Source organism: Mixophyes fleayi, chromosome 3 (genome assembly GCF_038048845.1).
Source record: "Mixophyes fleayi isolate aMixFle1 chromosome 3, aMixFle1.hap1, whole genome shotgun sequence".
Lineage (NCBI taxonomy): Eukaryota > Metazoa > Chordata > Amphibia > Anura > Limnodynastidae > Mixophyes > Mixophyes fleayi.
In genome coordinates this window covers 12,310,109-12,337,929 of record NC_134404.1, presented here as the reverse complement: position 1 = coordinate 12,337,929, position 27,821 = coordinate 12,310,109, and the positions used below count along the sequence as shown (strand labels likewise).

Here is a 27,821-nt window from a genome sequence, read left to right as displayed (position 1 = left end):
TCATACTGGTGCCTGTGCTGTGCATTTTTCTTTTTGTACTGAATAAAGGACTATTCTTCCAAAATAAAAGCTTTCTTTGATTCTCTTGTACTTTTGCTATCGTTCTTTTCTTTTAAGAGTTTACTTTATCACACGGTGCTGGGCCCATAACCTGTTGGCTATACCTTCTAATGTTACTGAAGGTGTTCAGCAGTATTAATGTGGATGTTAAGCCATAACAGTTTTGTAACGTAAACAGGTTGCTTGTAGTACATCAATATTCAGGCTATACAGTTATACAGTACACACTTGTATGTAGATATGCAGATGCAAGCAGGCTTGTAACTCTGTTATATATATGATGCAGGCACTTTACAATACTGCACAGCTGTGCAGTTTATGTTGTGGGCACAGACTCCCAAGTCTATAAGGAGCCTTCGGTCACTGTAAAGGAACTGTCTGGGGACTTACATGAGCAACGGTACGCAGCTCTAGACAATGTCTGGCTGGAAGTGAAGGTGCGAAGCCAAACTTCGGTTAGCGGGGTCTGAGCATACGCAGTAGCGCAAATCGGACATTGGAGTCCCATAGATTGTAAGCTTGCGAGCAGCGGCCTTCTCACCTCTTTGTCTGTTTTACCCAGTTTGTTTATTAGTTTATTATGTTTGTCCCCAATTGTAAAGCGCTACGGAATATGTTGGCGCTATATAAATAAATGATGATGATGATGATGAGTCCTGTCCCACTTACGGTTTCCTTCTAGTCCACCGGTGTTTACAGCAGTTGCCATGGAAACGAACAAGAAGACGGAGCAAAGCGATGCCTATATGCTAACAGATTCATGTTGGCCCCGCTGGCATCCTTTTATGGTCCAAATCTTGGAAAAATATAAAAATATATGTTCAGACGCAACTAGCCCCGCTAACACTCCCATAGTGATTGAACTCTTAACGGTTACGGACATGATCTGAACTCAATACTCTGAAGAATAATTGCCACATTCTGCATTTTCCCATGAAATTCCCATGATTTTTTTTATTTCTGGTCCTTCTCCAACCACAGCACACAGTAGAATGAATTGATTGTCATTCACGCTCTTTATAGACTATATATTCTGTGAAATGCAAATACAAATACAAAAAAGTGGCAAAAAAACCAGTGGAGCTTGTATCACTGGAACTGCCAAATTCTATTTGCTCCAAAATTTGCAGCAGCTTTGCTCATTTCTACTCTAAACTATACACATGATCTGGCCTCTCAGTGCTTGGTTCCTAGAAATGTAATTCCTGTAATGTTTCACTTTCACTTTCTATCTGAGTATTCCTAACCTCTGCCTGGAAACTGCTGATTATCAGCCATTTCATTTTGCTATTGGACAAAAACACAAACACCATCCAATCGGCACAGAGAACCAGGCATCCTGTACATAATTACTGACTGGTTTCTCACTGCTGAGGGTTGTGCAGTTAGTTCCAGGTCCTGCAATATATCACATACAGGAGGATGATGTACCAACTCTTCCTGCTTATCCTGGGGGTCTCAGGAGTGTATTCTGGTGAGTATGTGGGGAGGGGATCAGTTATATATTAATATATATGTTGGTTATTAATGTCATATTGTCAGGGGATTCCTTTTGTGTAACATAACGTAATTGTCAGTATAATCCCTATAATGGTTACATTCCGATGCTACTTCATTACCTCTGTTCATTGTTTACTTGCTCTTAGACATTAGCACTTATACCCACAATTCATGCTGATATACAAGTATATTAAAAAATGTGTTTCAGTGACGGCAGCTTCTCCTTATAGAGGAACTAAAGAAAGCTCTCAAAGTGCAGTAAAAAAGTACTATATATATATATATATATATATATTTACTATAGATGGTAGATCTACCGGTAGATCTGAACGTTAACCAGGTATAACACACAATAAATCCACCTTATACACGCTCTCTATACATGGACACCACCGATGTCCTAGTAAATAATAAAAGTCTGAACGTGCTATTCTAGTGTAGTATTAAAGATGAAGAATATGAACTTGAGGGGTCCTCACTGTGACTAGCTGTGTTGTGTAAGTCTGGACAAGGAAGTTAGCACTACCTATAGCTTGTGGTGCCAGGAGACCAAGCGTGGGAATAGTGAAGGTAGAGATGGCCATGCTCGGCAAATAACATTTACCAGTCCAATGCTGAGAAACACTGGGTCTCACCTGGTTCCCTGGCCAGTGGGTACCAGGGTTAAAATGCCAAAATGTGACAGCCCATGAATGAACTACAAGCACCAGCATGCACATGGGCAGCAGTGCTTGTAGTTCCACAAGTATTAGCCCCGATCCTAAATAAAGAATAAGGCCCATGATCCTATATACATAAATAATATGCCCCCTATGATATATGAATATAGAATAAGGTCTCTGGTCATATATAAATATAGAATATGGCCCCAATCCAACAAATTATACACAGATAACTTGATAATGCAGACAGTGAGTGAGAGTGATCGTTATGTCCAATGTGAAGTAGGCCTGGGCTCAAGAAAACAGGCCTAGAGAAGTAGGCCTTGAGGTATGGATGGCAATGCAAGAGTAGATGGAGAACACAAGGAAAGAGGACCCCACTCTCCAGAGCTTACATTCTGAAGGGAAGGGGAAGACACAAATAGAGTTGAATCGAGGGGTGGAGCGGCTGTGATAGCCAAGGCAGAGGAGTCAGAAGGAGGGCTGATAGGCTTGAATAAATAAAATTATTTTTAAGGGCTGATTTGATAAGTCATGGAAGATCGTTTCTCAGGTTGGGAGCAGAGAGAGAAAGGGGGAGAGAGAGAGGAGGTGAGAGGGGATGGGGTCAAGGGAGGGGTTGAGGAGGATAGAAGGGTGTGATCTTCATCTGCAAATACTGGAGTGAAGAAAGAGAAGGTGGGTGGATTAGCGAGTGGGGGTTGCAGTGAGGAGTGAGAGGTGGAGATAGCATTCATAGATGATGGTGGGATGTAGATTTGGGAGGGGTGAGATGATGGGGGAAAGGGACTGATGAGAGGAGATCTTATGACATATGATACATCAACAGGGTTTACCCTTACACAGGACTAAATAGAGTTCTGGAGATCCACACAGTAAGCTATATGTAACAAATGCATTTGTCTGCAGTTCGTGTTCATGTATACTTCTCCACTGTATAGGTGTATCTAACTTAGATAAGTTAATCAGCTATATCCAAATATATAAAATCAGCAACATACACAAATATAAAAGACTTACGTGTTTCATTGCATTCTTATATTACAATTTCATCAGAGGAAAAATCAAGGGCCCCCTTCTTTTTTGGATAAAAAAATCTGAACTTTTCATCCACTGACATGATTACCGAGTCTTAAACCTGATTAAAGGCAACCATTATCCACTCGCTCTTATTGCAGAATTGATAGAAAAAAATACTACAGGTAAACTCTTTACCAGATTGGTATACTGTGCCTATTGTCTGGTCAGAGTTAGACCTAGTGATGAATGGAAAACAGCTTTTTCGCAGCAGATGCACTTCATTAATGCCATATTTACAGATCTACTGGGCCAAGATGTGGTACTCAACTTGGATGTCTATCTGATTTACTCACAGTCTCATTCAGAATACCTAAAACTTGCCCAAATTGTTTTAGCATATCTCCGTCAACATAATTTCATAATCAAGCCCGAAAATGTTTTTTTCATACAAGAACACTTGGGGTTCCTTCACAGCACTTTCCCACATAAGTTACAAATGCATCCTGCCAAAACCAAGTTCATTGACGAATGAGCTCCTCCAAAAGATGTTAAAGTGGTTCAAATCTTTATTGTCTTATTGCCAACTACTACCACCAATTCTTCTGGAATTTTTCCAAATTTTTGGCTCCATTACCGCTATAACCCACAAGACTTGAATTATCCAATGGTCTACAGAAGATCAACATACCTTTACCACTTTTAAGAAATATTTTACCACAGCTCCAGCAGCTCGTCCAGACCCTAAATTACTCTTCATTCTGGAAATAGATGTCTTGGATAAAGCACTATGGGCCATTTTATAACAAAGGAAAGGTGACAAAAATTGCTTCTTCATCCTTCTGCATATTACTCCAGGGAAATATTACCATCTGAATATCTGAGAAATTACGGGATTGAAGATAAGGAACTTGCAACCATGAAAGTTGCTGTCGAACATTTATTGGAAGTTTCTTCAATTCCTTTCACGATCTGCACGGCCCACAAAAACCTGGAGTACCTCAAGGCATCTAAAGAACGTTTCTCCCATCAGGCATAGTGGGCCTTATTTTTTGTACAATACCAAACATATTTTTCTGACCTGGCATTCACAATCCTAAAGTTGAGGCCTTTGAAACCACACCTTGCTCTCCAGAAAACATTCGTCCAAAATGCTCTTTTTGTCAGTGTTCCCAGTATGAAGACAACAAAGAGTGGTGCAAATGAAAATAGTGTCTTTATTTTAAACAAGGATAACACAGGTAAACACTAGATACAGGGAATGGTAACACGGCCAGCACAGGTCAATAGATCACAGGCAACTGATGCAATGAAATAGGTAGTCTGCAGTAGAGCTGCACAATCACAAGTGATGGCTGCAATGTTTGGAAATCCACAGGAGGTAACAGCAGAGTCAAAATAGTTCACAAGCTGCAGTCAGAAGTCAGGAGATCAACAATAGTACCAAGGGGCAAGCAACAGCAATATCAAAAGAAGTCGAGGTCAGGTTCACAAAAAGGTGTAAAAACAATTAGACAAGCAGGAGTCAGAAACACAGAGATCAATCTGGTACAGAACACAAGAGTGTGGGTAGTAAGACCAGCAACAACAAACAAATGGTTATCTGGAACTCTAAAGGCAGTGTTAATAAAGGCTGACACAGGTGATCAGGATGAAGTAATGAGAGCAGGCAGGATCTGGTATAGGCAAAGCAGCATCCACAGGAGAGATGGTGAACTGCAGATGGAGGCAGATCATGACACTATTATTACTACTTGGTTACATGCCTTTTCATGCACTTGCCATAGCAGCTACCAGGAAGAGTCACGTACAGGCGCGGGCTGGGAGAGGCGTGGCCGGGGGGCACACAGGCGGCCGCATCTCATGAAAAGGGATGCGACCGCGTCATTGATGACGCGGCCGCATCCCCTGTCATGTGATGCGGCCGTCTGTGCGCTGATACGGCCGCATATGCGCCCGCGGGCTGAAAGCATAGTATTTTGCAGCCAGGGGGGCGGCCGGCCGGCCTACCCCCCGGCCCTAATAGCGGCCTGACCGAGCGGCCCAGGGGGCCGATGCCCCCCTGCCCCCCGGGCCAGCCCGCCCCTGGTCACGTGTTCCCCAAGATTCAGAAGAAATACAAGACTAGACTATTTGTAACTGCTCAATGTGGACAATTATTGGTGAACAACGATCTGACAAGCAGTGCAACAATATGTTATGGCCTTTTCTAACTGTGCTAGGACTAGGATCCAGCAAAACCACACTGCAGGATTTTTATAACTCTTAACTCTTCTATCAACTGCAGACAATGACCTTTAAACACCTGAAGCTTGTTACCTCAATTTCAGGCCTATGTAAGCAGCTTCCTGGGAGCAACCTATTGCCACTGTATTGTGCTAGACTCTGTAAACTGGTGTCTATAAACTATTGCTCGTGTAACTCTTCTCAAAGTGGCCTTATGTGGTAGATTTCAAAATTGTCAGTAGGCATTGGTCAAATCAACAGGAGGTGGGCCGCTGGCATGAGTACTGCCGTGAAACTGGATATGGGAATAACCAGCATGCATGGTTGGTTTCATCTGTCACTCTCTGTATACTAGTATACATTACTGTACCTGTTATTACCATCATCATATACTGTTCATGTATTATACACCTGTCACTCTCTGTATACTATTATACATTACTTTACCTGTTATTACCATCATCATATACTGTACATGTATTATACACCTGTCACTCTCTGTATACTAGTATACATTACTGTACCTATTATTACCATCATCATATACTGTACATGTATTATACACCGGTCACTCTCTGTATACTAGTATACATTACTGTACCTGTTATTACCATCATCATATACTGTACATGTATTATACACCTGTCACTCTCTGTATACTAGTATACATTACTGTACCTGTTATTACTATCATCATATACTGTACATGTATTATACATCTGTCACTCTCTGTATACTAGTATACATTACTGTACCTGTTATTACCATCATCATATACTGTACATGTATTATACACCTGTCACTCTCTGTATACTAGTATACATTACTTTATTTTGGATCCCATGATGTGATCACCTTCTCTGTTTTTAAAACACAACTTCAAACCATGTGGGTTATTAGTCATATGCTGGCTGGCAACATTTAGCACGGGGGGTTGAGACTCGGCCTCCTCATCCCCAGCCCTGTAAGGTCGTTGTTCTTTATCATAAGAGGTCACTAGTCAAGATGTAGCACTATTCCGTCATCAGCCACAAGGCCACCATCTCCTTGGCTTGGTCAGTTTTCAGTGGGTATGAGTTTGTCCCCAAGCAACCAGTTATAGCCAGTGAAAGGATTACGTTTTGTTTTAAAAAACACTATCAAAGGCGTTTTCAGCATTTAGAGACACCATCAGAGCTGGACTGGAATATGTGTTAGCTGTCAGGGACTGGTTGGCAAATTTTAGCACATAGCATGAGACTTGGCTCAGCAGTATATTGGGGGACTGTCAAGCTGGGGTTAATTAGGGCAGCACGGTGGTTCAGTGGTTAGCACTTCTGCCTTACAGCACTGGGGTCATGAGTTTAATTCACGACCATGGCCTTATCTGTGTGGAGTTTGTATGTTCTCCCTGTGTTTGTGTGGGTTTCCTCCAGGTGCTCCGGTTTCCTCCCACACTCCAAAAATATACTAGTAGGTTAATTGGCTGCTATCAACAATTGACCCTAGTCTCTCTGTCTGTGTGTGTGTGTGTGTATGTTAGGGGATTTCGACTGTAAGCTCCAGTGGGGCAGGGACTGATGTGAATGAGTTCTCTGTACAGCGCTGCGGAATCAGTGGCGCTATATAAATAAATGGTGATGATGATGATGATGATATGCCCTCCAGCTCAGTCTGCCCCTGCTGTGGGGACCCTACATACTATAGGATAAATGTAAGTATACAAGTTATTATTATTACTATTTATCTATATAGCGCCACTAATTCCCAGCGCTGTACAGAGAACTCGCTCACATCAGTCCCTGCCCCATTGGGACTTACAGTCTAAATTCCTTAACACAGACAGAGACAGAGAGACACAGACTAGGGTCAATTTTGTTAGTCGCCAATTAACCTACCAGTCTGTTTTTGGAGTGTGGGAGGAAACCGAAGCACCCAGAGGAAACCCACGCAAACACGGGGAGAACATACAAACTACTCACAGATAAGGCCATAGTCAGGAATTGAACTCTTGACCCCAATGCTGTAAGGCAGAAGTGCTAACCACTTCTGTTTATTATATTGATGTGGTCAGTTCCCCTGTGGCTAATGTGATATGTAACAGTCTGTATGTTTCTCTCAGACAGTCATAGTGTGCGGCATTACTACTCGATGGTCTCAGGTCCAGGATGGGGAATGCCTGAGTACACTGAAGTTGGCTATGTGGATGATCAACAGTTTGTAACTTATAACAGTGAGTCTGGTATCGTACGTCCTGTGGCTCGGTGGATGAGTAATGTGGATCCGAATTACTGGGAGGAACGGACACAGGTCTGTAAAGGAAATGAAGCTGTGTTCAGACACAATGTGAAGATAGCGATGAGTCGCTTCAACCAGACTGGAGGTGAGATACAAATTACACTCAAGACACTACATACGCACATTATACACACACACACACACACACACACACACACACACAACATACACTTTTATACAATGTACATAGTATAGACATTACATTGTACCATACACATAACATACTTGCCTACTTTTGGCAAGTTGTATCCGGGAGAGGGGCATGTCTAGAGGGTGGGAGGGGGCTGGGCTCGGCGAATTGCGTCATTTTGGCCCCGTCCCCGCGGAAAATATGCCATTTTGTTGCGGGGGGCGGGGCCAAAATGACGCAATTCACCACAAATCGCATCATTTTAGCCCCGAAATTGCGGGATGTGGGAGGTTTGCCAGCTCTTCTGGGAGTCCGTGAGTCCGACCCGAATTTCGTGAGTCTCCCAGACATTCCAGGAGAGTTGGCAAGTATGACATATAATATACACACTACTCTACGCACACACACACACACACACACACACACAGCATACACAATACCTGCATGTATAGATGTAACATACACGCTTCACTGTATACACATATAGTATGTCTTGTGAGGGTGTATATATAATGAATTATGTAGGTGCTTCTCAACTCTGTACTTGGGTTTTAGTGCCTCCATTCAAATTTCCACACTCTCTTCTGGGGGGCAGTGTTCTTGCAATACACCATGGGGGTACTCCAACAAGTGCCCCTAGCAGTTCCTTCACATAGTGGGCTAATTGTCCTCCCACAATCAGCTCAAATGAAAAGCATGCACTCGTGCAAACCTCCATTTTCACTGGGTACATTGACCTGAAACAACCCCCCAGAGATCAGCACGTCCATCTGGCCTGCCCACCATGACAGCTGAACAAGCTGCCAGACAGAAGCAGGGCCCCAACATATACTAGCAGGCAAAGCAGAACCAGCCCACGCAGAAAACTAGTTATGAGGGAGTAGAAGGGTTGGGAACGCGCATTACTTAGCTATATTCTGCATGACACCCCAGGTTATTACATTGGATACAATGTATCTGTATCAGTTATTGGATGCACTGGAGCCCAAAACTAAAGCCTTATAAAACGAAATTGTATTAGTAAAGGTTGGGCGTATCAGGAGAAAGACACATATTCCTGTGATGTAAAGTTTGGACTCTCCTTTGTAAGTGCCATTCTATAGCATGTAACTCATCTATATTATACATTGCCATGTCACAAAGCATATGTACAGGGGACTATGAGCTCCTCTTCCATGCAATGCATCTTACACTTTATTAATGAGAGGTGTATAGCAACAAAAGATCAATTAATAGCTTCCCCAAAGTAAAAGTTATACCTTCTGAGCCACTTGCTATGACGATTACATAAGCCATAATGACCCAGAGCATAAATTATTTAGTATTTGATCAATCCACATGAATCATGGTATCTCCCGGATCCAATTTCTGCAAACCGCAAAACTGGGGTGTCACTAAGGCTAGAGAGTGAATTGTGCCAGATGGCTTCTGTATTAAATACAAAGCAGCATGTGGTCATAATCTCCAAAGTAACAATAGGGCATAAACACCCGACACTGCGAATCAAAGCCCACGTAAGGGCGTATATGTTGTGCTTATTATTTTTGTTGCATTACATAAGAAAACCACATCCCAGGCCAGGGTGACAGTTACAGGTCATGGAATCATGTGTATATATGTATAACGCCCCATGTACTCGTGAGGCCCTGTGTCAAAATAAAAGGCCGCAGAATGAATATACCACTCAACCAGTTATGACCAGCCTTGCATCTGGACATGCATCAAGCCCTCCCAGGAAAGGCGAACATGCCCACATAATGACCACTGTAGAGACGATCACCCACCAACATATGCCCCGCTAGAATTTGGAAAACCAAATCCTGCCGTCATGAGCCCAAGCCATCTGTAGCGAGACAAATACCAGCGCTAACTCTCAACCAGCTATCTGGAGCTCGTTAGGTCCGCGACTAGAAGAGAGACAGGCAAAACCTCAAGAAAAGAAAATACACTATACTTACAGAACCGGACGGCACCATCCACGAAGCCGGAACAGATAGTGGCCAGACCATGACCCGTGGAGATCCCATTGCTAGCATACCTCCTGCTGCGAAATCACAAGGGATTGGGGTCTAAACAAGTAAAAACAAGGTGTGTACAATTCTGAAAGTATTGAAGCCATTGTAAGCACTAGGAGGTAAAAGTTTGAAACAAACTAGAGAAGAAATAAGCAAGCTCTCGATGAAACTCATATTATACATAGAACCAGCTGCATGACCATATAAATGCCCTATATGTGTCTAAAAGAAAAAGGCAGTTGGCGTCAGCACCTATCCTGAACACTGCATAGCTGTGTGTACCTACAAAAATGTAAACAGGAGACATTGGTACATATTTTGAACAAAAAAATTAAAGCAGCATCAAGGGTACCCCAATGTATGCAGGTCCTACATTGACCTATATGCCATGTTCTCAAATACAGTCAAAACCAGATGCACTCACCTCCTAGGCATAGGGGCTTATTTCTAGCAAGGGTTGGTCTGTAACACAACCCAATAGAAACTTAAATTGGTAAGCTAGACAACGGCCAAGATAACATTAAGGCAGCAGAATATGCAAAGTATACACGAGTGTGCAAACACTGTTTTATTTTTATTTATGTCTTTTTTTTTTCATAAGTGTAACAGAAAACTGTTTATGATTAATATTTCTGTCAATGCGCGAGCACCAGGACACTCCATGGGACAGCTGGGGCACCCGAGACACAGGAAGCAAAATGCAGAAGGAGATGGTGGGGGATGGGGGGACGACATGAATGATCTGGGGAACTAAATGGGTGGGGGTGAGGCAGTGAGACTGCAGCTCACAGGGGAGAGAAAATAAAAGAAAGAGCAAAATAAACAGGAAACAGACAGAAGAAAGCAAAGGGATAAACCACAGAAAAGTACAGGCAGATACACTATAGAAAATACACTAAATATACTGTATGCTGGTGGAAGAGAAAAGGCAAAAATTATTCTCCCAATTTCCTGGATCCAAGAGGCAGATTCCTTCTCAGCCAAGTACTGTTATAGACCGACCCTTAGCCCTTCCTAGAGATAATACCAGCGGATGTACCCACATCCCTCGCCTGCTCTTTAACCCATTAGAGAGGTGCAACTTAGTTATAAATACAACCTCAGCTTATTGAATGCTTATTTCATTCCTCAGTTCTTATAAGAGGTTGACACATTTCTGTGATAAATCTCTTCACAGACTGAAATAGTGTTGTATTCAGTGATCAAAGTGGACATTTAGAAGTGGCAGCATGGAAAATGTACGTGAATTGAATTTTATAGTGTTACAATGAAGGCAATAGGAGAAGTAGCATTATGGCACACCCCCATACATCCCCCCCCCCCCTTCCACCACTGGGGGGTAAATGTATCATACTCTGATTTGTACAAGTCGCCGGAAACCGGCCAGTTGACAGCTAAAATTTAAAGCGGCGCTGCCTTGTAAAGGCAAAATTCCCTTTACAAGGCAGCACCGCTTTAAATTTTAGCTGTCAACTCGCCGATTTCCGGCGACTTGTACAAATCGGAGTATGATACATTTACCCCTGTGTGTGTATATATACAGTATATAGGTATATATAAATATACATATACACTAAATTTGGACTCTTGACCATTACACCAACCGGGACTGTAATGACTTTGTATTCAAATACATATACTTTAATATGGAGTTGGTCCCCCTTTTGCAGCGATAACAACTTCCACCCTTCATGGAAGGCTTTCCACAAGATGTTGGAGTGTTTCTGTGGGAATTTGTGCCCATTCATTCTGCAGAGCATTTATGAGGTCAGTCACTGATGTAAGACAAGAAGGCCTAGCTCGCAATCTTCATTCCAGTTCATCCCAAAGGTGTTCGATGGGGTTGAGGTCAGGGCTTTGTGCGGGCAAGTCAAGTTTTTCCACACCGAACTCCTCAAACCATATCTTTGTAGTCCTTGCTTTGTGCACTGGGGCACAGTCATGTTGGTATAGAAAAGGGCCTTCCCCAAACTGTTGCACAAAGTTGGAAGCATAGCATTGTCCAAAATGACTTGGTATGCTGAAGCATTAAGCCTTTCACTGGAGATAAGGGGGCTAAACCAAACAATGAAAAACAGCCCCACACCATTATCCCTCCTCTACCAAACTTCACAGTTAACTTTCTCTCGGAATCCACCAAACCTAGACTTGCCCATCTGACTGCCAAACAGAGAAGCGTGATTTGTCCACAGTCCAGTGTCTGTGTGCTTTACACTATTCCATCCGACGCTTGGCATTGGTCTTAATGCGAGGCTTGCATGCAGCCATTCCATTAAGCTCCCGCCACAAAGTTTTTGTGCTTACAATGATGCCAGTGGAAGTTTGGAACTCTTCAGCTGTGGAATCAGCAGAACATTGGCGACTTTTACGCACCATGCGCCTTAGTAGTTGTTGACCCTGCTTTGTGATTTTACGTGGTCTTTCGCTTTGTGGCTGAGTTGCTGTTGTTCCTAAATGCTTCTACTTCCTAATAATATCACTTACAGATGACTGTGAAATATCCAGCAGGGACAAAATTTCACGAATCATCTTGCTATAAGGTGGCATCCTATTACAGTACCACGCTTGAAGTCACTGAGCTCTTGACCCATTTTGCATCACAAATGTTTGCAAATGGAGACTTCATGCCTATGTGCTTGATTTTATACACCTCTGGCAACTGGTCTGATTGAAACACCTCAATTCAATAATTAACAGGAATTTGGGGCAGTGCAGGATGAGTCAGTCTGGGAGGACAATCCTTCGGGGGGGCTAGGGGTGGAAGCCCTGATTCTGGCAATTAGGCAGTTCGTTAATATTTCGGACCTAGAACAGACAGCCCCCCCCAAACATCTATGTTTAAAAGGATCAAAAAGAGAATGGTGTCTTTTCCATCCTCACCCAAGTTGTTAGATCTTTGGCAAGAATCCAGGCTCAAACCTGATAGTAGGTTTCAGATACATAGAAGGTATTGTCTGTACTATTACTTTCCAGACGTGGAGGTTGCCTCGTGGAAGACTTACCCTAGTGTAGATGTAGATTTGGCTAAATACAGCACATACAAAAAATGTCAGGATATTTTGAAGTCCATTTATTTAGCCTCTGGTTCTTCCCTGTGCCCTGGTATGGCTTCGGCATGGGTAATCAATGCAGTGGAAAAATGGGCTTGTGCTCTAAGTGAGGGCATTCAGTCCGGCATAGCCAGAGATGAATTGACGACCATATTAAAGAGGCTGCAGGACGTTGACTTCCTCATTGGCAGTGGTGTGTAGACGTATACTGTGGCACAGATCTTGTTATGCAGACACTGAATTCAAAAGAGAGCTCTTGAGTCCCTCCCTTATGACAGATCAATCCTATTTGGACAGGAGTTGGAAAAGTACAGTTCCCAAGCCACAGGGGTAAGAGCTCCTTTCTGCCAAACCCAAAGGTAAGCATTTTCGGTCCTTTCACTTTGGTGGTCGCTCCAAAGGTGCACCACAAAGCAATCAGGCTACCCCTCAGCGAGGGGCAGGTTAACAGGGTAGACAGGCTTGGACAGCATGCCATCCATTGTCCAAACCATTCGAAAAGCAATCCACATATTTCCCAGTCATCCCTAACAGACAGGTTGGGGGTGGGAGCCTGACTGTTGAAATTTCAATCTAAAAACCCTCATCTGATGGTACCCAGCTTCTGGATGGAATTCATCCATTCAGTTATAAATTCCATGGAAAACGACGAGTTCCAAGTTCCCCTGGATATAAAAGATGTATACTTACCTGTATCCAATGGCAGGGTCATCACAACTTGCTGAGGTTTGCAGTAGAGCAGGATCATTATCAGTTCCAGGCTCTCCCCTTTGGGCTGGCCACAGCTCCCCAGGTTTTTACAAAAGTGATAGCTGCGCAGTTAAGGTTGCAAGGGGTAGTGGTCATTTCCTACCTGGATGGCCACTTACTAAAAACGGATTCCGCAGTTCACCTGCAAACACATCTGCCGTTCACTGTAGATTTCTTGGATAAACACAGCTGGATCATGAATTTCAAGAAGTCCAGCATGGTTCCTTCTCAACGGATGGTGTTTCTCGGATAGTTGTTTGACTGCAGGGCCCAAATGGTGTTTTTACCCCCGGATAAGATTCAGACACATCAACACCAGGTGGAGCCAGTATTGTTTCAAAAGCATAATAATAATAATAATAATAATAATAATAATAATTAATGTATTTATGATACAAGGGTTGTTGTAATTATAAATGGTATTACCATAACATTATTACAATGTTGACATGTATACATTTATTTTAACTCTATCCTATATATGTATTTGCATGCACTGTTTTCTGTGGCGAAGGTTGAGAGTTGTAGTTGCTTATATTGTTATGTTGTCAGGTGGATTATGGGCAATTCTCGGAAGGGCCCCAATCACAGGGCCTGAAATGGCTGCAGTATCCTGTCTCAACACTGAGGCAGGAAGTTTCAATCAGCTGGAAGCTGAATCTCAGGAAAAAGCATCTCAAAGGTTAAACTGTGAGTTATCAAGCCTTTATCAGGACCCAACCCCTCAGTTAGCTTAATTAGTTCCACATTATTCTGGGCTATGACCAGTGTGGAGTCATAACAGCAGGTGTGTGGTCTTGTGAAGGGACAGCTTTGTAACAGCCCCTTATGACAGCTGCCAATCCCTGAGGGGTGATGTATCTAAGCCCACCCATGGTCTAGTACTGGGAATCTGGGAAATCTAACTGTTTTCAAAATGAGGGACTCAACAGGGTTCAGTATGGACAGTACAAAGGTTGTTGTATTGGAGAGCCCAGGCGTTGAAGTTTTTGGCTCCTGCTGGGCTAGTGCCTTACTAGCCCTTCCTCAGCACATCACCCTGTGAGTCTAATAGCTTGTTGGGCCTGCAGGTGCAGAGAGACTTTGCATCAGATTCTTACCACACTGTTAGAAGGAGGAAAAATTGGGCCACGTGGCCGGGACTCAAGGGTACAGGAGCAAACGTGATTGCTGTTCATTGGGCTAGAGAGGCAAGGGTCAAGATATGTGTGTGATTTATCATAATGGGGGTATGAATGGGTAGTGCCTCCGACTTATTTTAAAAATGTTTTATGACCTGCCAGAATGGAATATGAATCAAGGGTGTTGTACAGATTTGGGAGATAAGTGTAGGACTGTGTAAGCAATATGTCGCCTGAAAATAGATATCATTTATATTTCCTACCCCGAACACACATTCAAGAACTACTAAAGAGTCCAATCATCATGTCACCTTAAATAATTTGAGTTATGTACAGCTTTGTTATCAAATTCCATGTTATTGAATGATATTCAATATATTATTTTTTGAGGATTTCGTCTCCACTGAATCTTTTAACTTCTTATTTATCCTACGACTCTTAATGGAAATAAAAACAAATTTGAACATTATTTGTCTTATAACATTATCTAGTTATGATTGCTTTTGGACAAATATAATATTCTGTCTATAAATATGACAGTAAATACATTTAAAATGATAACATACCTCACTCACAGTTACCATGACCTCCCAGAAAAGGCCCCACTCCATGGAGTCAGAGGCATTGACCGCATCCAAAGACACTTCCACTGCCTCATTGCCGGGAGCCAGCGGCATCTGTAAGTGAGTAAACCCCTTAGTTGTATCAAGGAGGATTTCCCGGCTATAAAACCGGTCTGGTCTGGGTGAATTTTTAGGATATTTCATTATTTACTCTTATTGACAGTAATTTGGCAAAAATTTTATTGTCTGTGGCAAGTAAAGAAATGGGTTAAGGTTCGGGAAGCAACTGATTCTTGCCTTGTTTTGGAATAACAACAATTAAGGCATCTGGTAAAGGCAGCTGTATTAAGGCTGCAGTTTATAAATTGTTAAAAGTTTCAAGGTGTGTGAGGAACAAAAAAATTCCCCACATTTTTTGTATAATTCCACAGGAAACCCATGGACACCAGGGGCCTTATTATTGGGAAATTACCAAATTGCTGCATCTATCTCCACCATTGTAAAAGGGGCATTGAGATATTGAAGCAAATTTGCATCTAGTTAGGAAATCACACAGGATTAAGATAATCTGTCAGTTATTATGTGAATAGTGTGCTTCGGGAGGTGTACAAGTACTTGCAATAGCGCTAAAAAAAATGTGCAATTTTATTGCTATGGAAATATTTGACACCTGGCAGAGAGAGTTATTTTATAATTCTGTCTTTTGAAGATAAGCCACAGTAGCCGGTTATCTCTGTAAACCAGGTTCCAGCAGTTGGTGGTTCTCTAGCTGACATATGACTACAACCTCCAGGGGTTGTCAAGCTATGGCTGTCAGAGTTATTCCACAGTGGGAGAAGCAAAGATTGCATACACCCATTTACAAATCACTAATAGTAGCACAATACTCTCTAGTTGTTCTGTAACATGTGACACACGTGAATTCACACGCATGCACACATACACTGCTTGTAGCTGTAGTTCAACCACAACGGGAGAAGAAATGCTTGTCTACACTTGTTTACAATTCACTAATAGTAACGCAATACTCCATAGAGGTTTTGTAATGTGACACACGTGAATTCACACGCACACATACACACACAAACACTGCTGCACACATGTTCTACTCCAGTATAACATGCTCTGTACTGTGTACAGGTTTACATTCCGTCCAGGTCCTGCGTGGCTGCGAGCTGAGAGATGATGGCAGCATGGTGGGGTTTGAACAACTTGCATATGATGGAAGAGATTTCTTGTACCTGGACACACAGAGAGGAGTTTATATCCCCACCATGTACGAGGCTCAGATCAGTACACAGAGATGGAACAGTCCAGATGTACGAATGGGGGAGAGAAAGAAGATTTATCTGGAGAAGATCTGTATTGAGTGGCTAAAGAAATACGTCAACTTTGGTAGAGATGATCTGGAGAAGAGAGGTGACACCACACAATATACACAGTGGGCCTGAGTCATTAAGGAAAATAAGGCACAAAAAGGATTAAGTTTTCTCCTGAACAAAACATGTTAAAATACAAGGGGTGCAAATGAGTTTATTATTTTGCACATAAGTTAAATACTGTCTGTTTATTCATGTAGCACAGAAATACTTTCTAACTTTATTTTTACACTGATATGTAAAGTTGATCTAGGACATGCCCTACCCCAACTATTAGTCTGTTCCCCCATTTTAAATTAACCTCCCCCTCCAACGCAACATGGTTTTGCCAAGGTGCAAAGTTACTCCTTTTTTTGCTTTACTTTCCTTAAGGAATCAGGCCCTGTATTTTTATACTTGTATTACCTTTATGTTACACATCATACATTCCTATCAGTTATAATATAAATTGTCCCATGTGCCTAAGTACATTATATTATCTTGTATTCAGTGGTATAACAATGGGAGAGATGACCTGGAGAAGAGAGGTGACAGCACACAATATACACAGTGTGTCTGATTCATCTGGGGACACAGTGCAATGTGCATTTGTTTCAGAACACACTTATTTCTGCGCACACTCAAATTCAGCAAAGAGCGGAACTGAAGATAAGTGAGCCGATGAATATGGGGGAGGTCTGCTCTGCTCTACTACGCAGGTTACATCCAATAACTTCTTTAAAGAACGCACAGAAAAATAAATAATTAATGTCCACTGTTAATAATATAGTCATTGATGACAAAACATTAAAAATAAAAAAATGTGTTTTCTTTATTTTTTTCACCATTAAATATGTTTATTAGGATGTTCTTAATGGCTATTGTATATAAAATACATTTTTACAGCTGCTAATGATTGTAAACACATGTTATAGCATGCATACACACCATGAGGGTTACAACTTGTTATTTTAGCTTTCTATTATTCTGTAAGATGTTATTAGTTGTATCAAAAATGTTGTTTAAATTATTAATTTCAAAGATAATATTTCTAGCTTGACAAGAACTATTATAATTTGAAACAAACAGGAGGATAATTTGATTAAAAGATAGATGTTCACATATATTCTTTTTTTGTTTTAATATCTGTATCCAGTTTCTTGTAACATATTCTGTGAATAGTTACTTTTATAAAAGTCTCTAGCATTTCATGTGCCTGGGTGTCATTCTCTCTGTCCCTAGTGCAGTTACATCCTGATTTCAATAGTTGGCTTTTGAGAATTTTTCACAGCAATGGTATATGGTGTGTACTGTTCAATGTAAATAGTTGTTTGAATCTACTGTTTTACTTAAATTGGAAGTTGTAATTTCCTGAGCTTGAATTGAGAAGGTGATATCCAGAAAATGTGATGAAAGTTGTATGTGAATCTTAGATTATTATTATAATTATTATTATAATTAAGAAAATTGATAAAACATATGCCTTATGCAATAACCCATACCAAATAACAATGAATTATCAATATATTAATATACCATCCATAGATAACTAGATGTGTGTCCCAAATGGGCTCTACCACACGTGTTCCTTTTCAAATAAGCCCATGTAAAAATTGGCAAAACTTGGAGCAAACCTAGAGCCCATGGCCGTCCCAAGTGTCTTTAAATGAAATTGTCAAACAACAAATAAAAAAGTAAATCTCACTTGTGTATGTGACACTTAATTTAATTATTATATTGTGTACATATAGGGTAATTTACTACTAACACTGTAAAGCCACATCTCTATTCTGTAGATGCAGTGCAAATATTTGTACTTTACAACCTGTAGTATTTGCGGTGCAAATACTGCTGCTCTTGAGCTGGACGCATCATAAGATGCATCCCACTCAACAAATACATGTAAGTACACTTTTCTTTTTCTGTGCATCTTTTTCTGGGTATTTTTGGAGCACAAATTATAATCCTGTGTGTATGTACATTGTTAGCACCCACCACATATCAGTATAGTGTAACCCTCTGTGTCTGATGTGATCTTTACATTGTCAGCTGTAACCACACATCGGTACTGTGTTACCCTCTGTGTCTGATTCGGGATGTATGTTATTGACAAGAACCTCACATCAGTACAGGATAACCATCTGTGTTTGAAACAGTATGTACATTGTCAGCACCCACCACACATCAGTACATTATAATCCCTGTATCTGATGTTGTTTATATATTGTCATAACACATCAGTAATGAATTATTCTGTGGAGTCAGCAAATTAACATCTTCCTCCTCATTTCTCTCAGTTCCCCCGGACGTGAAAGTCTTCGGTCAGAAATCAGTTGGAGTCACTAAACTTCACTGTTGGGTTTACGGATTTCACCCCCGAGCTGTGGATGTGAAATGGATGAAGAACGAGCAAGACGAGGTTCCCTTAGATGAGGCCCAACCAATCCTCCCCAATCCTGATGGCACCTACCAGATCAGAGTCACCGTGGAAGTGGCGGTTGGGGAGGAGGACAGTTACTCCTGTCATGTGGATCACAGCAGCCTGGAGGAGACTCTCATTATGAAATGGGGTGAGTGTTATATACACTATGAATATAAAAAAGTGAATACAGGAGAAAAAAGTTGTACATTGTAATTGTATTAAGTCTGTGGATTCTTCAATATCCATCTTTGCTGTATGTGAGCTGGTCTTTCATGTACAATGCACCTGGAAATTTGTATTCACAAATATCTCATATACTCCTTTGTGTTTATCTTTCCCAGAGCCTAAAAGTGGCCTCACAATTGGTCTGATCATTGGTGTCGTCTTCAGTTTCCTTGTTGTCGTAGTTGGCATTGCTGGATTTCTTACATACAAGAGTAAGTTTCAGATTGAACATCGCTTTTCTAAGGTTACCTTCTATCATGTGTTATTTGTGTTCCTATGTATAACTATGGTCTCTGACACCAGAAAACCAGAAAATAACTCACACAGAGACTTCCTTCTTTCTTCTGTAAGCCGGTTTTTGGTAGAGTGATAGGAAGTAAAAATAAAAGTAAATTAAAAAATTTCCACAACAATTCATCATAAAATATTGCTGGGCAGCTGAGTTAACTCACTGTACCAGTCTCTAGGGATGCATGTGTGAACCGACAAATAAGATAAAAATGAAAGTTAAAAAATAGATTTCAAAGTTAAACAAATATTTAACAACCTATAAACATTGAAAAAAAATACTTTATTTAAAGAATAAAGCATTTTTACATGATTTACATCACAGATATTGCAGGAGTTCAAGTACCACTGTCACGCAAGGGCAGGTGAAAGCTATCAGTGGCAAAAGCCAGGAAATCTTACTGCCACCAGAGGCTAAAACAGCTGTATTGTAAGACTAAGTTGCATAGAGTAATGGGAGAAAAAGCCCTGCACCCTTTAACAAATTGACCGTAGTGTCCTGAAAGAGTGTAGAGCAAAAAATATTCAACCACTCCAGGAAAGAAATATATACAACTTGAGCAGAAATGTATTTATTTTTAGCAATATAGAATGTTATATAGGTCAATTGTTTTCCACTGGATATTATGTATTGTAGTGTGGGTTCTTCTATCTGGTAACCAGATGGTCCTGAAAACATAACAAAACAAAATATATTAAATACAATGCTCCCTCTATATAACATACTTCTTATAATATCCTCATTATAACACCACAGTTGATTTCCACCAGGTATATTCTCTGCACAAGTGTTACAAATGTAGTCAATTGATGTACGGCAATTTTAGCTTTTTTTGTGTATGATACACCATACTTGCCAACCTTTTCTCGTTGGCTTCATGGAGATCCCAGCGGAGGTGGGTGTGTGGGGGTGGGGCTTGATGAATTGCATCATTTTGGCACCGCCCCTAAACAATTGTCAGAATTTTGCTCAATTACAACAGGGGGTGGGGCTAAGATGACACAATATTTGCATCATTAAGCCCCACCCCCCACCACTTATCTATTGCGGGGCGAGAACCGGGAGGTTGCCCTGCTCTCCTGGGAGCCCGGGAGGTCTCTAAGAAATGCGAGAGTCTCCCCGGCATTCTGGGAGAGTAGGCAACTATGTGTTAAAGAAAAGCAGCTAATGAATCTCTAGAGACTGAAGTGTCTTTTACATTTCTATCTCCATTACTGAAGTCATGTTATCTTACCTGTCAGTCTTTGATTAAATCTTGGTCTCCATGAAAATGGCCACCTCCATAGGCATCAATACATGGACATAGGACACAATTTCTGAACTGTGTCATCATGCCACAGATGGCGAAGCCAACCACATCTTGTACTGGCTCAGCATCAGGGAGAATGCCAGACTCTTCAGCGAGTGAGGGAGGTCACCCCTATTTCAGGGAGAGTTGGCAAGTATGAGATACTCACTTCTGTACTGCGCATGCTCACAGCAGATTCTTACCCGTATGTCCGTATATAGTTTTTTTTGCCTGGAGAGGTAAAGCAGGGGGGTAGGGGTGGGCAAGTTTAGACCGAGTGCAGGAAAGAGCATGTTCACATAACTGCAACACAATTAGGTGCGGAAGCATCTGCAGATATGCCTTTTATGAGGCGTATTTCTTGTTGGTAACGGAGGACTGGTAAAGCAATACACAATGATAATGATGATCAGCAGCACTATCTAGCGGCTTCTGATTGGCTGATTGCGTATTGACACCTCCAGCTGATAGTACTTAGATCATTGCGTTGCGACTTTACTATATCACAGTGCAGCCATCTATTTGCATTACTTAATTCATTTCAACTCTGCAGCAAAGAAGATTTTTAAGGGAAAAGCAACAGATGTTTGTATTTCTATTAATTTGTGTTTGTATTTAGTGACATTTTATATTGAAAAAGCAACTCAAGACAATATTCTCCTGTGTATATGATACTTAATTACATTATTATATTGTGTTCATATATTGTAATGAGATTTTAGCATTTATTAGTAACACTGTTAACCTACATCTCTGCACTATCTCTACATTATTGTGGAGCATAAGTATACACACTTACATCGATCTGAAGAGCAAATGTGTCCACTTCTAAATGAGCCCCAAAATCTCCAGATGGGAAGTCAGGACGCTTTACAGTTGATAACGAAGATAATGAAGTTAATCATTACAATGCGCGTGTTCCCTGCCATCCACCGTGTGCCAAAATCGTCCTCCACCTCGGAAGGTATGGAGCAGAGCAGCGTTGTATGTATTAATGGAATATCACTTATGGTGCCGCTTTGTTCTAAAAAAACAGAGCACTGATGCTCTATACATGTTAGTGTTTCAAGAGTACTAAGTTCACAGGAATAATATCTAAAGGAATTAATGAGGAAATCTTAAATATTGACCTAGCACTTCTAGTGGAGTAAACATTCCTAATCCTCGGGTACTACAAAGGGTTAAAGACTTCTCAGTCAAGTACATGGGGTGTCCTTCTGAAGATCATTTTTGTTATCTAAGTCATTAACCAAGCCAGTGATATGATCTAAATGAACCAAGCACCTCATGTAGGGTCTGGAGAGTGATGCGTCTAAAACAGCAATTCTGTATTTTGTGTCTTACATCCAAGAAGAAACTACCTAAATGAAGAATTCTGTCTTAAACTTTGGCAGGTTTTCAGCATGGGTCTCCACTACAGCAGCGATGGCTCGTAGACCCTAAGTTTCAAGATTTGCGTGTTCGAAAGTACATCGCAGAAAAAGCATGGACATCCTACTCGTTTCAGGAAAGGTCTTTTTGAGACTAGGGGGTAGATTTACTAAACTGCAAGTTTGAAAAAGTGGAGATGTTGCCTATAGCAACCAATTCAATTCTAGTTGTCACTTATTTAGTATATTCTACAAAATGACAGCTAGAATCTGGTTGGTTGCTATAGGCAACATCTCCACTTTTTCAAACCTGCAGTTTAGTAAATATACCCCTTGAACTGACAAAATGAGGGGAAATTACTTTCCTTAAATAGAACTGATTCAAATGTGTGGGCCCGGGTGAAAGGCTTTACTTTTTATCTTTTTGATGGTAAGCTGTCTTGAGACCACTCTGCAAAATAAGCTTGGTAGGTTCCTTGAGTGCAGCACCCAACAAGAAAATACCATTTTGGGCAAGCAAGAGTGCCAATTCCAAGTCACCCTTTCTGCCAGCTTGGACCAGAGGCCCAGGAGGTACTGGAGTTGCTCCTTCTGATATTCAATTCCAATGGTCCCTTTCTGTAACCAGACCTTTGGTGATCATCATCATCAATGGCTTGGAATACCAGATGACTTTATCGGGATTGTCCAAAATCATTCTTTCTCACAAGGCACCTAGAGACAACTCTTCAGGCATCTGCCCAATCCCTGATCATCAGAAGGTTCAGATGTTCTTCTTCAAACTATTTCTTAGACACTAGAGGGATGGTTCTTTGGGTCCTATTTATTGATGGCTGCATATGCTCTCCGTTAAATATAATCCCTTATCGCGTTGACAAGAGATGATATTTCACGGCCATTTCTGAAAAAATCATCCCAGGACAGTGCTTCCGATAGTAACATAGTAACATAGTTGATGAGGTTTAAAAAAGACACCAGTCCATCAAGTTCAACCTATTTTGGATCTCCTGCGATCCTGCACTTATATTTGAAATTGATCCAGAGTTAAGCAACTGCCAATCTGGTTCAGTTGTGAAAAACCCCCCAGACTCAATATTGCAGTCCTATTTTTACCCTATATCCACTACTATCCTTCATTTTAATTAACGGTCGTATCCCTAGATACACTTTTCCGCTAAAAATTTGTCTAACCCTTTCTTAAACATATCTATTGAATCTGCCATCACAACCTTCCCTGGCAAAGAATTCCATATCTTGCCTGCCCTTACTGTAAAGAACCCCTTCCTTTGCTGGTTGTGAAATTTCCTCTCCTCTAGCCTTAGGGGGTGACCGCGTGTCCTGTGTATAGTCCTTGGGGTAAAAAGTTCCCATGAAAGTTCTCTGTATTGACCCCTAATGTATTTGTACATAGTAATCATATCTCCTCTTAGAAGCCGCTTGTCTAAAGTACACATGCCTAAACTGGCTAACCTTTCCTCATAACTTAATGACTCCATACCCTTTATCAATTTTGTTGCCCTTCTCTGAACACTTTCTAGTTCCAAATTATCTTTTTTATAGAATGGTGCCCAGAACTGTACTGCATATTCAAGATGAGGTCTTGCCAACGATTTATACAGTGGCAAAATTACACTGTCTTCCCTTACATCTATGCCCCTTTTTATGCATGCCATTACTTTGTTTGCCCTTGCAGCTGCTGCTTGACATTGAGCACTATTGCTAAGTCTACTGTCTACGAGCAGTCCCAAATCCTTTTCCATTATAGATTCTCCTAAATTAATTCCATTTAATTTATAGATTACATTTTTGTTTTTGATCCCTAAATGCATAACCTTACATTTATCTGTGTTTAACCTCACATTTCATGTGGCGGCCCAATCCTCCAGTTTATTTAAGTCCCTCTGTAGAGAAGCTACATCTTGCTCTGATTTTCTTACCTTACAGAGTTTAGTGTCATCTGCAAAAATAGAAACTTTACTCTCTAAACCATCACCAAGGTCATTAATAAATATATTAAAAAGGAGTGGCCCCAGCACGGAACCTTGAGGTACTCCACTTAGAACTTTTGACCAATTAGAAAATGTTCCATTTATCACAACTCTCTGTTCCCTATTCTCTAACCAGTTTTCGATCCAAGTACAAATGTTGATTCCTAGACCCAGTTGCCTTATTTTGTAAATCAACCTTTTGTGTGGCACTGTATCAAAGGCCTTTGCAAAATCTAAGTAGACCACATCTACTGTGCTGCCCTGGTCTAAGTTCACACTAACTTCCTCGTAAAAACTAATTAGATTAGTTTGACATGACCTATCCCTCACAAATCCATGTTGATTCCCACTAATAATTTTATTGCGTACCAAGTAATCCTGAATACTATCTCTTAAAATGCCTTCCAGTAGTTTCCCCACTATTGATGTCAGGCTTACAGGTCTATAATTCCCTGGTTGTGATCTCGTCCCCTTTTTAAACAATGGCACCACATCTGCTATTCGTCAATCCCTTGGTGCTGAGCCTGATAATAATGAATCTCTGAAAATTAAGAATAGCGGTCTAGCTATTTCCGAGTTTAACTTCATAAGGACCCTTGGGTGTATGCCATCTTGACCTGGAGCTTTATTTATCTTAATATTCTTCAGTCGCCTTTGGACTTCTTCCTCTGTCAACCAAGTATTCATTAATGGCATGGTTTTATTTCCATTTTTATGTATTACTCCTACCATTTGTTCCTCTCTTGTAAATACCGAAGAAAAGAAAGTGTTTAATACCTCTGCTTTTTCCTTAGTATCATTTATCAATTCACCCATCTCACTTCTTAGGGTACTATATTATCTTTTTTAATCCTTTTGCCATTTATATACTTAAAAAACGTTTTGGGGTTCGTCTTACTTTCTTTTGCAACTTGCCTTTAATTTTTTAATTTAGGCAATCTAATTTCCTTTTTGCATGTTTTATTACATTCCTTGTACCTACGGAAGGACTCCTATGACCCTTCAGACTTAAACAATTTAAATGCACGCTTCTTCCTTTGCATTTCTTCCCTTACCTTTTTATTTAGCCACATTGGTTTAGACTTAATTCTTTTACATTTATTTCCCATAGGAATGAACTTATACGTGCATGTTTCCAACAACATTTTAAAGACAGCCCACTTTTCTTCCGTGTTTTTTCCTTCAAAGGCTTTGTCCCAGTCTATGCTCTTTATAGACTCATTTAGCATATCAAAATTTGCCTTTCTAAAGTTTAAAGTCCTAGTTGATCCCTTATACCGTTGCTTCTGGAAACTAATCTCAAATGAGACCATATTATGATCACTGTTTCCCAAGTGCTCCCTAATTTGAATATTTGATATTACGTCTACATTGTTTGTTATTACTAGGTCCAGTATAGTCCGGTTCCTCTACTAATTGGGACATGTAATGGTCTTTTAGCGTGCTCAGAAAGCTATTTCCCCTAGCTGTACCGCAGGTCTCAGTACTCCAATCAATGTCCGGATAATTAAAATCCCCCATAGGAGACTATCCCGGCGATTACTTTCCTTACCTCAATTCCAGGAGTCCGTACTGCTCATGTATGACCTTAGGTTGCACATGCGCAAAGTCCTTATACAATAATAACCAGGGTGGAGAGCGGGAATGCTGCAGAGAGGGATCTGAAGTTCTCTTTACCGCAGTGCTCTTCCCATAAGGTAGTACAACTAACCCCTTATTTAGATGGTGTTAGCCAATGGGGTCAAGCTCTGAAAAGTTAGGCTTTTTGAAACTTGTTAAATTGCCCCAGACCGCAGTCCCCATTGAAAAGTATGGGTAATGTGGTTTAATGCGAAACTTGGCCTAATGCAGGAGATATCTAGGCTTATTTATATCTAGGCTTTTGCTAGAGAGCTAGGTTACTTAAAAATGCCTAAACCATGCGGAAAAAGCCGTTATGGCTTAATAAATAAGACCCTTTGTTCCTATGGTTTTTATTCTTGAGGCCTTTAAACAGGTTTCTTCCACAGGAGACATTTTTGATGGAGTTTAACAGCTCAGGGATGGAGTTTCCATTTGATAAGATACATGTTGTTATACATACCATATACCCGTCCCTGTTTTTACAGTGCTGGAACATCAATTAGAGATAACGTTGTCGCAAAACATTACATATTAAAAACATTACAATCATTTAATTTATATGATGTATTAATTATAACTCACTAAAATCATACAATAATGCTTAATACCATGAAAACAAGAAAATAAATAGATCCACTACAATTCCCATCAATGTATAATTCATGACGTCATTTGAGGGCGTAATACTTTTATATAAAGTTCATTGGATGCATTCAGCGTAGCTAGAGAGTCATGATCATTTGCTGTCAGAACCATCAACTTTTGGAGTGTCATAGCTGAATCATAAGTCTGGCCGTCTAATCTTTGGTGCCTTCCTGGGCAGAGGGTGTCTTTCAGGTGCTAAAGTTTTTCTTCCTCGCTGTCCCAATGCCCCGTACGAGGATATCGGTCTTAGCAGTAGCTCTGTGCTCACAGGTGACAGATGCATAACAAGGCAGACCATTATGTCCAGTTGGTATGCTCGGCACCTATGCAAGGTTCAGAATCACAGAGGCAAATATCCAATTAAATAGAATAAGAAGGTTTAACAATATGGTATAACAAAAGGGTAGTGTCAAAGAGCAGTAAGAATATTCAAGAATGAACTGCAACAATGTACATGATAGTCTGGCACAGCCAACATACATGGCATAACTTAAACATCTCACCAGTCTCCTAGTCACTCTTGGGAGGGGGGGGGGGTATTCATCCAGGATTTTTCTGTGATACAGAGGCGCTCTGGTTTGAAGCCACCAGCAAGGTGGAGGTCTCAGGTCATTGTCACTCTGCTTTTTGCGAGTACGCAGCTCCACAAGACCTGGAGGCAGCACTGATGGTTCACTATGGGTCTTTCCCTTAGACAGTCTTCAAGAGGCTGATTGTCCTGCCCTGTCAGCTGACAGAGACCATATCCTCAATGCCAGTCTGACTCAGCCATTTCTAGCTAGTGAATGCACACATGCTGCTGTGGAATCTCCTGTCACGACTTTCACTAGGAATATCACTGACTGGTATTAGCGCAACTAAACTGAGAGGTGCGGAGTCTAACGCACCACCGGTGTTCGCCAGGGACCCCCGCAAGGAGGTTTGGGCTTTGCTGCGTGTGATGCGCAGGTCGCGGTTCTCCCAGATAGTTACCAGTGCAGTGAATGGAGAGTAGTCAAACAGGCCGAGTCAAAACCAGAGGAGCGCAGTACAACGGAGAGAAGGCAAATCGTAGTCAGGAACAGTCCAAGGGTCAAAACCAGTGCGGGCAGTGAAGAACAAGGGATGATCCGGAAGAGAAGTCAAACTATAGCCAAGGAGTCAATACACAGGAGTATCACAGGAACAACAATGCTGGCTGTGGAGAGTGCGGAGATGGCACCTGACATCCCCTTTATAAAGGTAAAGTTGGCTCCTGTAGTT

General features: G+C 41.1%; 2 protein-coding genes across 2 annotated transcripts in view; both read left to right on the top strand.

The window, feature by feature from the left end:
* LOC142143338 (major histocompatibility complex class I-related protein 1-like) overlaps positions 1-27,821 on the top strand; it is a 719,063-nt gene that overhangs the window by 436,968 nt on the left and 254,274 nt on the right. The gene's annotated exons all lie outside the window — the stretch shown is intronic.
* The window catches only part of LOC142143339 (class I histocompatibility antigen, F10 alpha chain-like), a 34,385-nt gene continuing 7,978 nt past the window's right edge, over positions 1,415-27,821 (top strand). Inside the window, exons 1-5 of the mRNA XM_075201105.1 lie at positions 1,415-1,534; positions 7,567-7,827; positions 16,512-16,790; positions 19,027-19,299; positions 19,493-19,588. Coding sequence (XP_075057206.1) covers positions 1,483-1,534; positions 7,567-7,827; positions 16,512-16,790; positions 19,027-19,299; positions 19,493-19,588 — 961 coding nt within the window. The 5' untranslated portion in view covers positions 1,415-1,482. The remainder of the gene's footprint in view (positions 1,535-7,566; positions 7,828-16,511; positions 16,791-19,026; positions 19,300-19,492; positions 19,589-27,821) is intronic.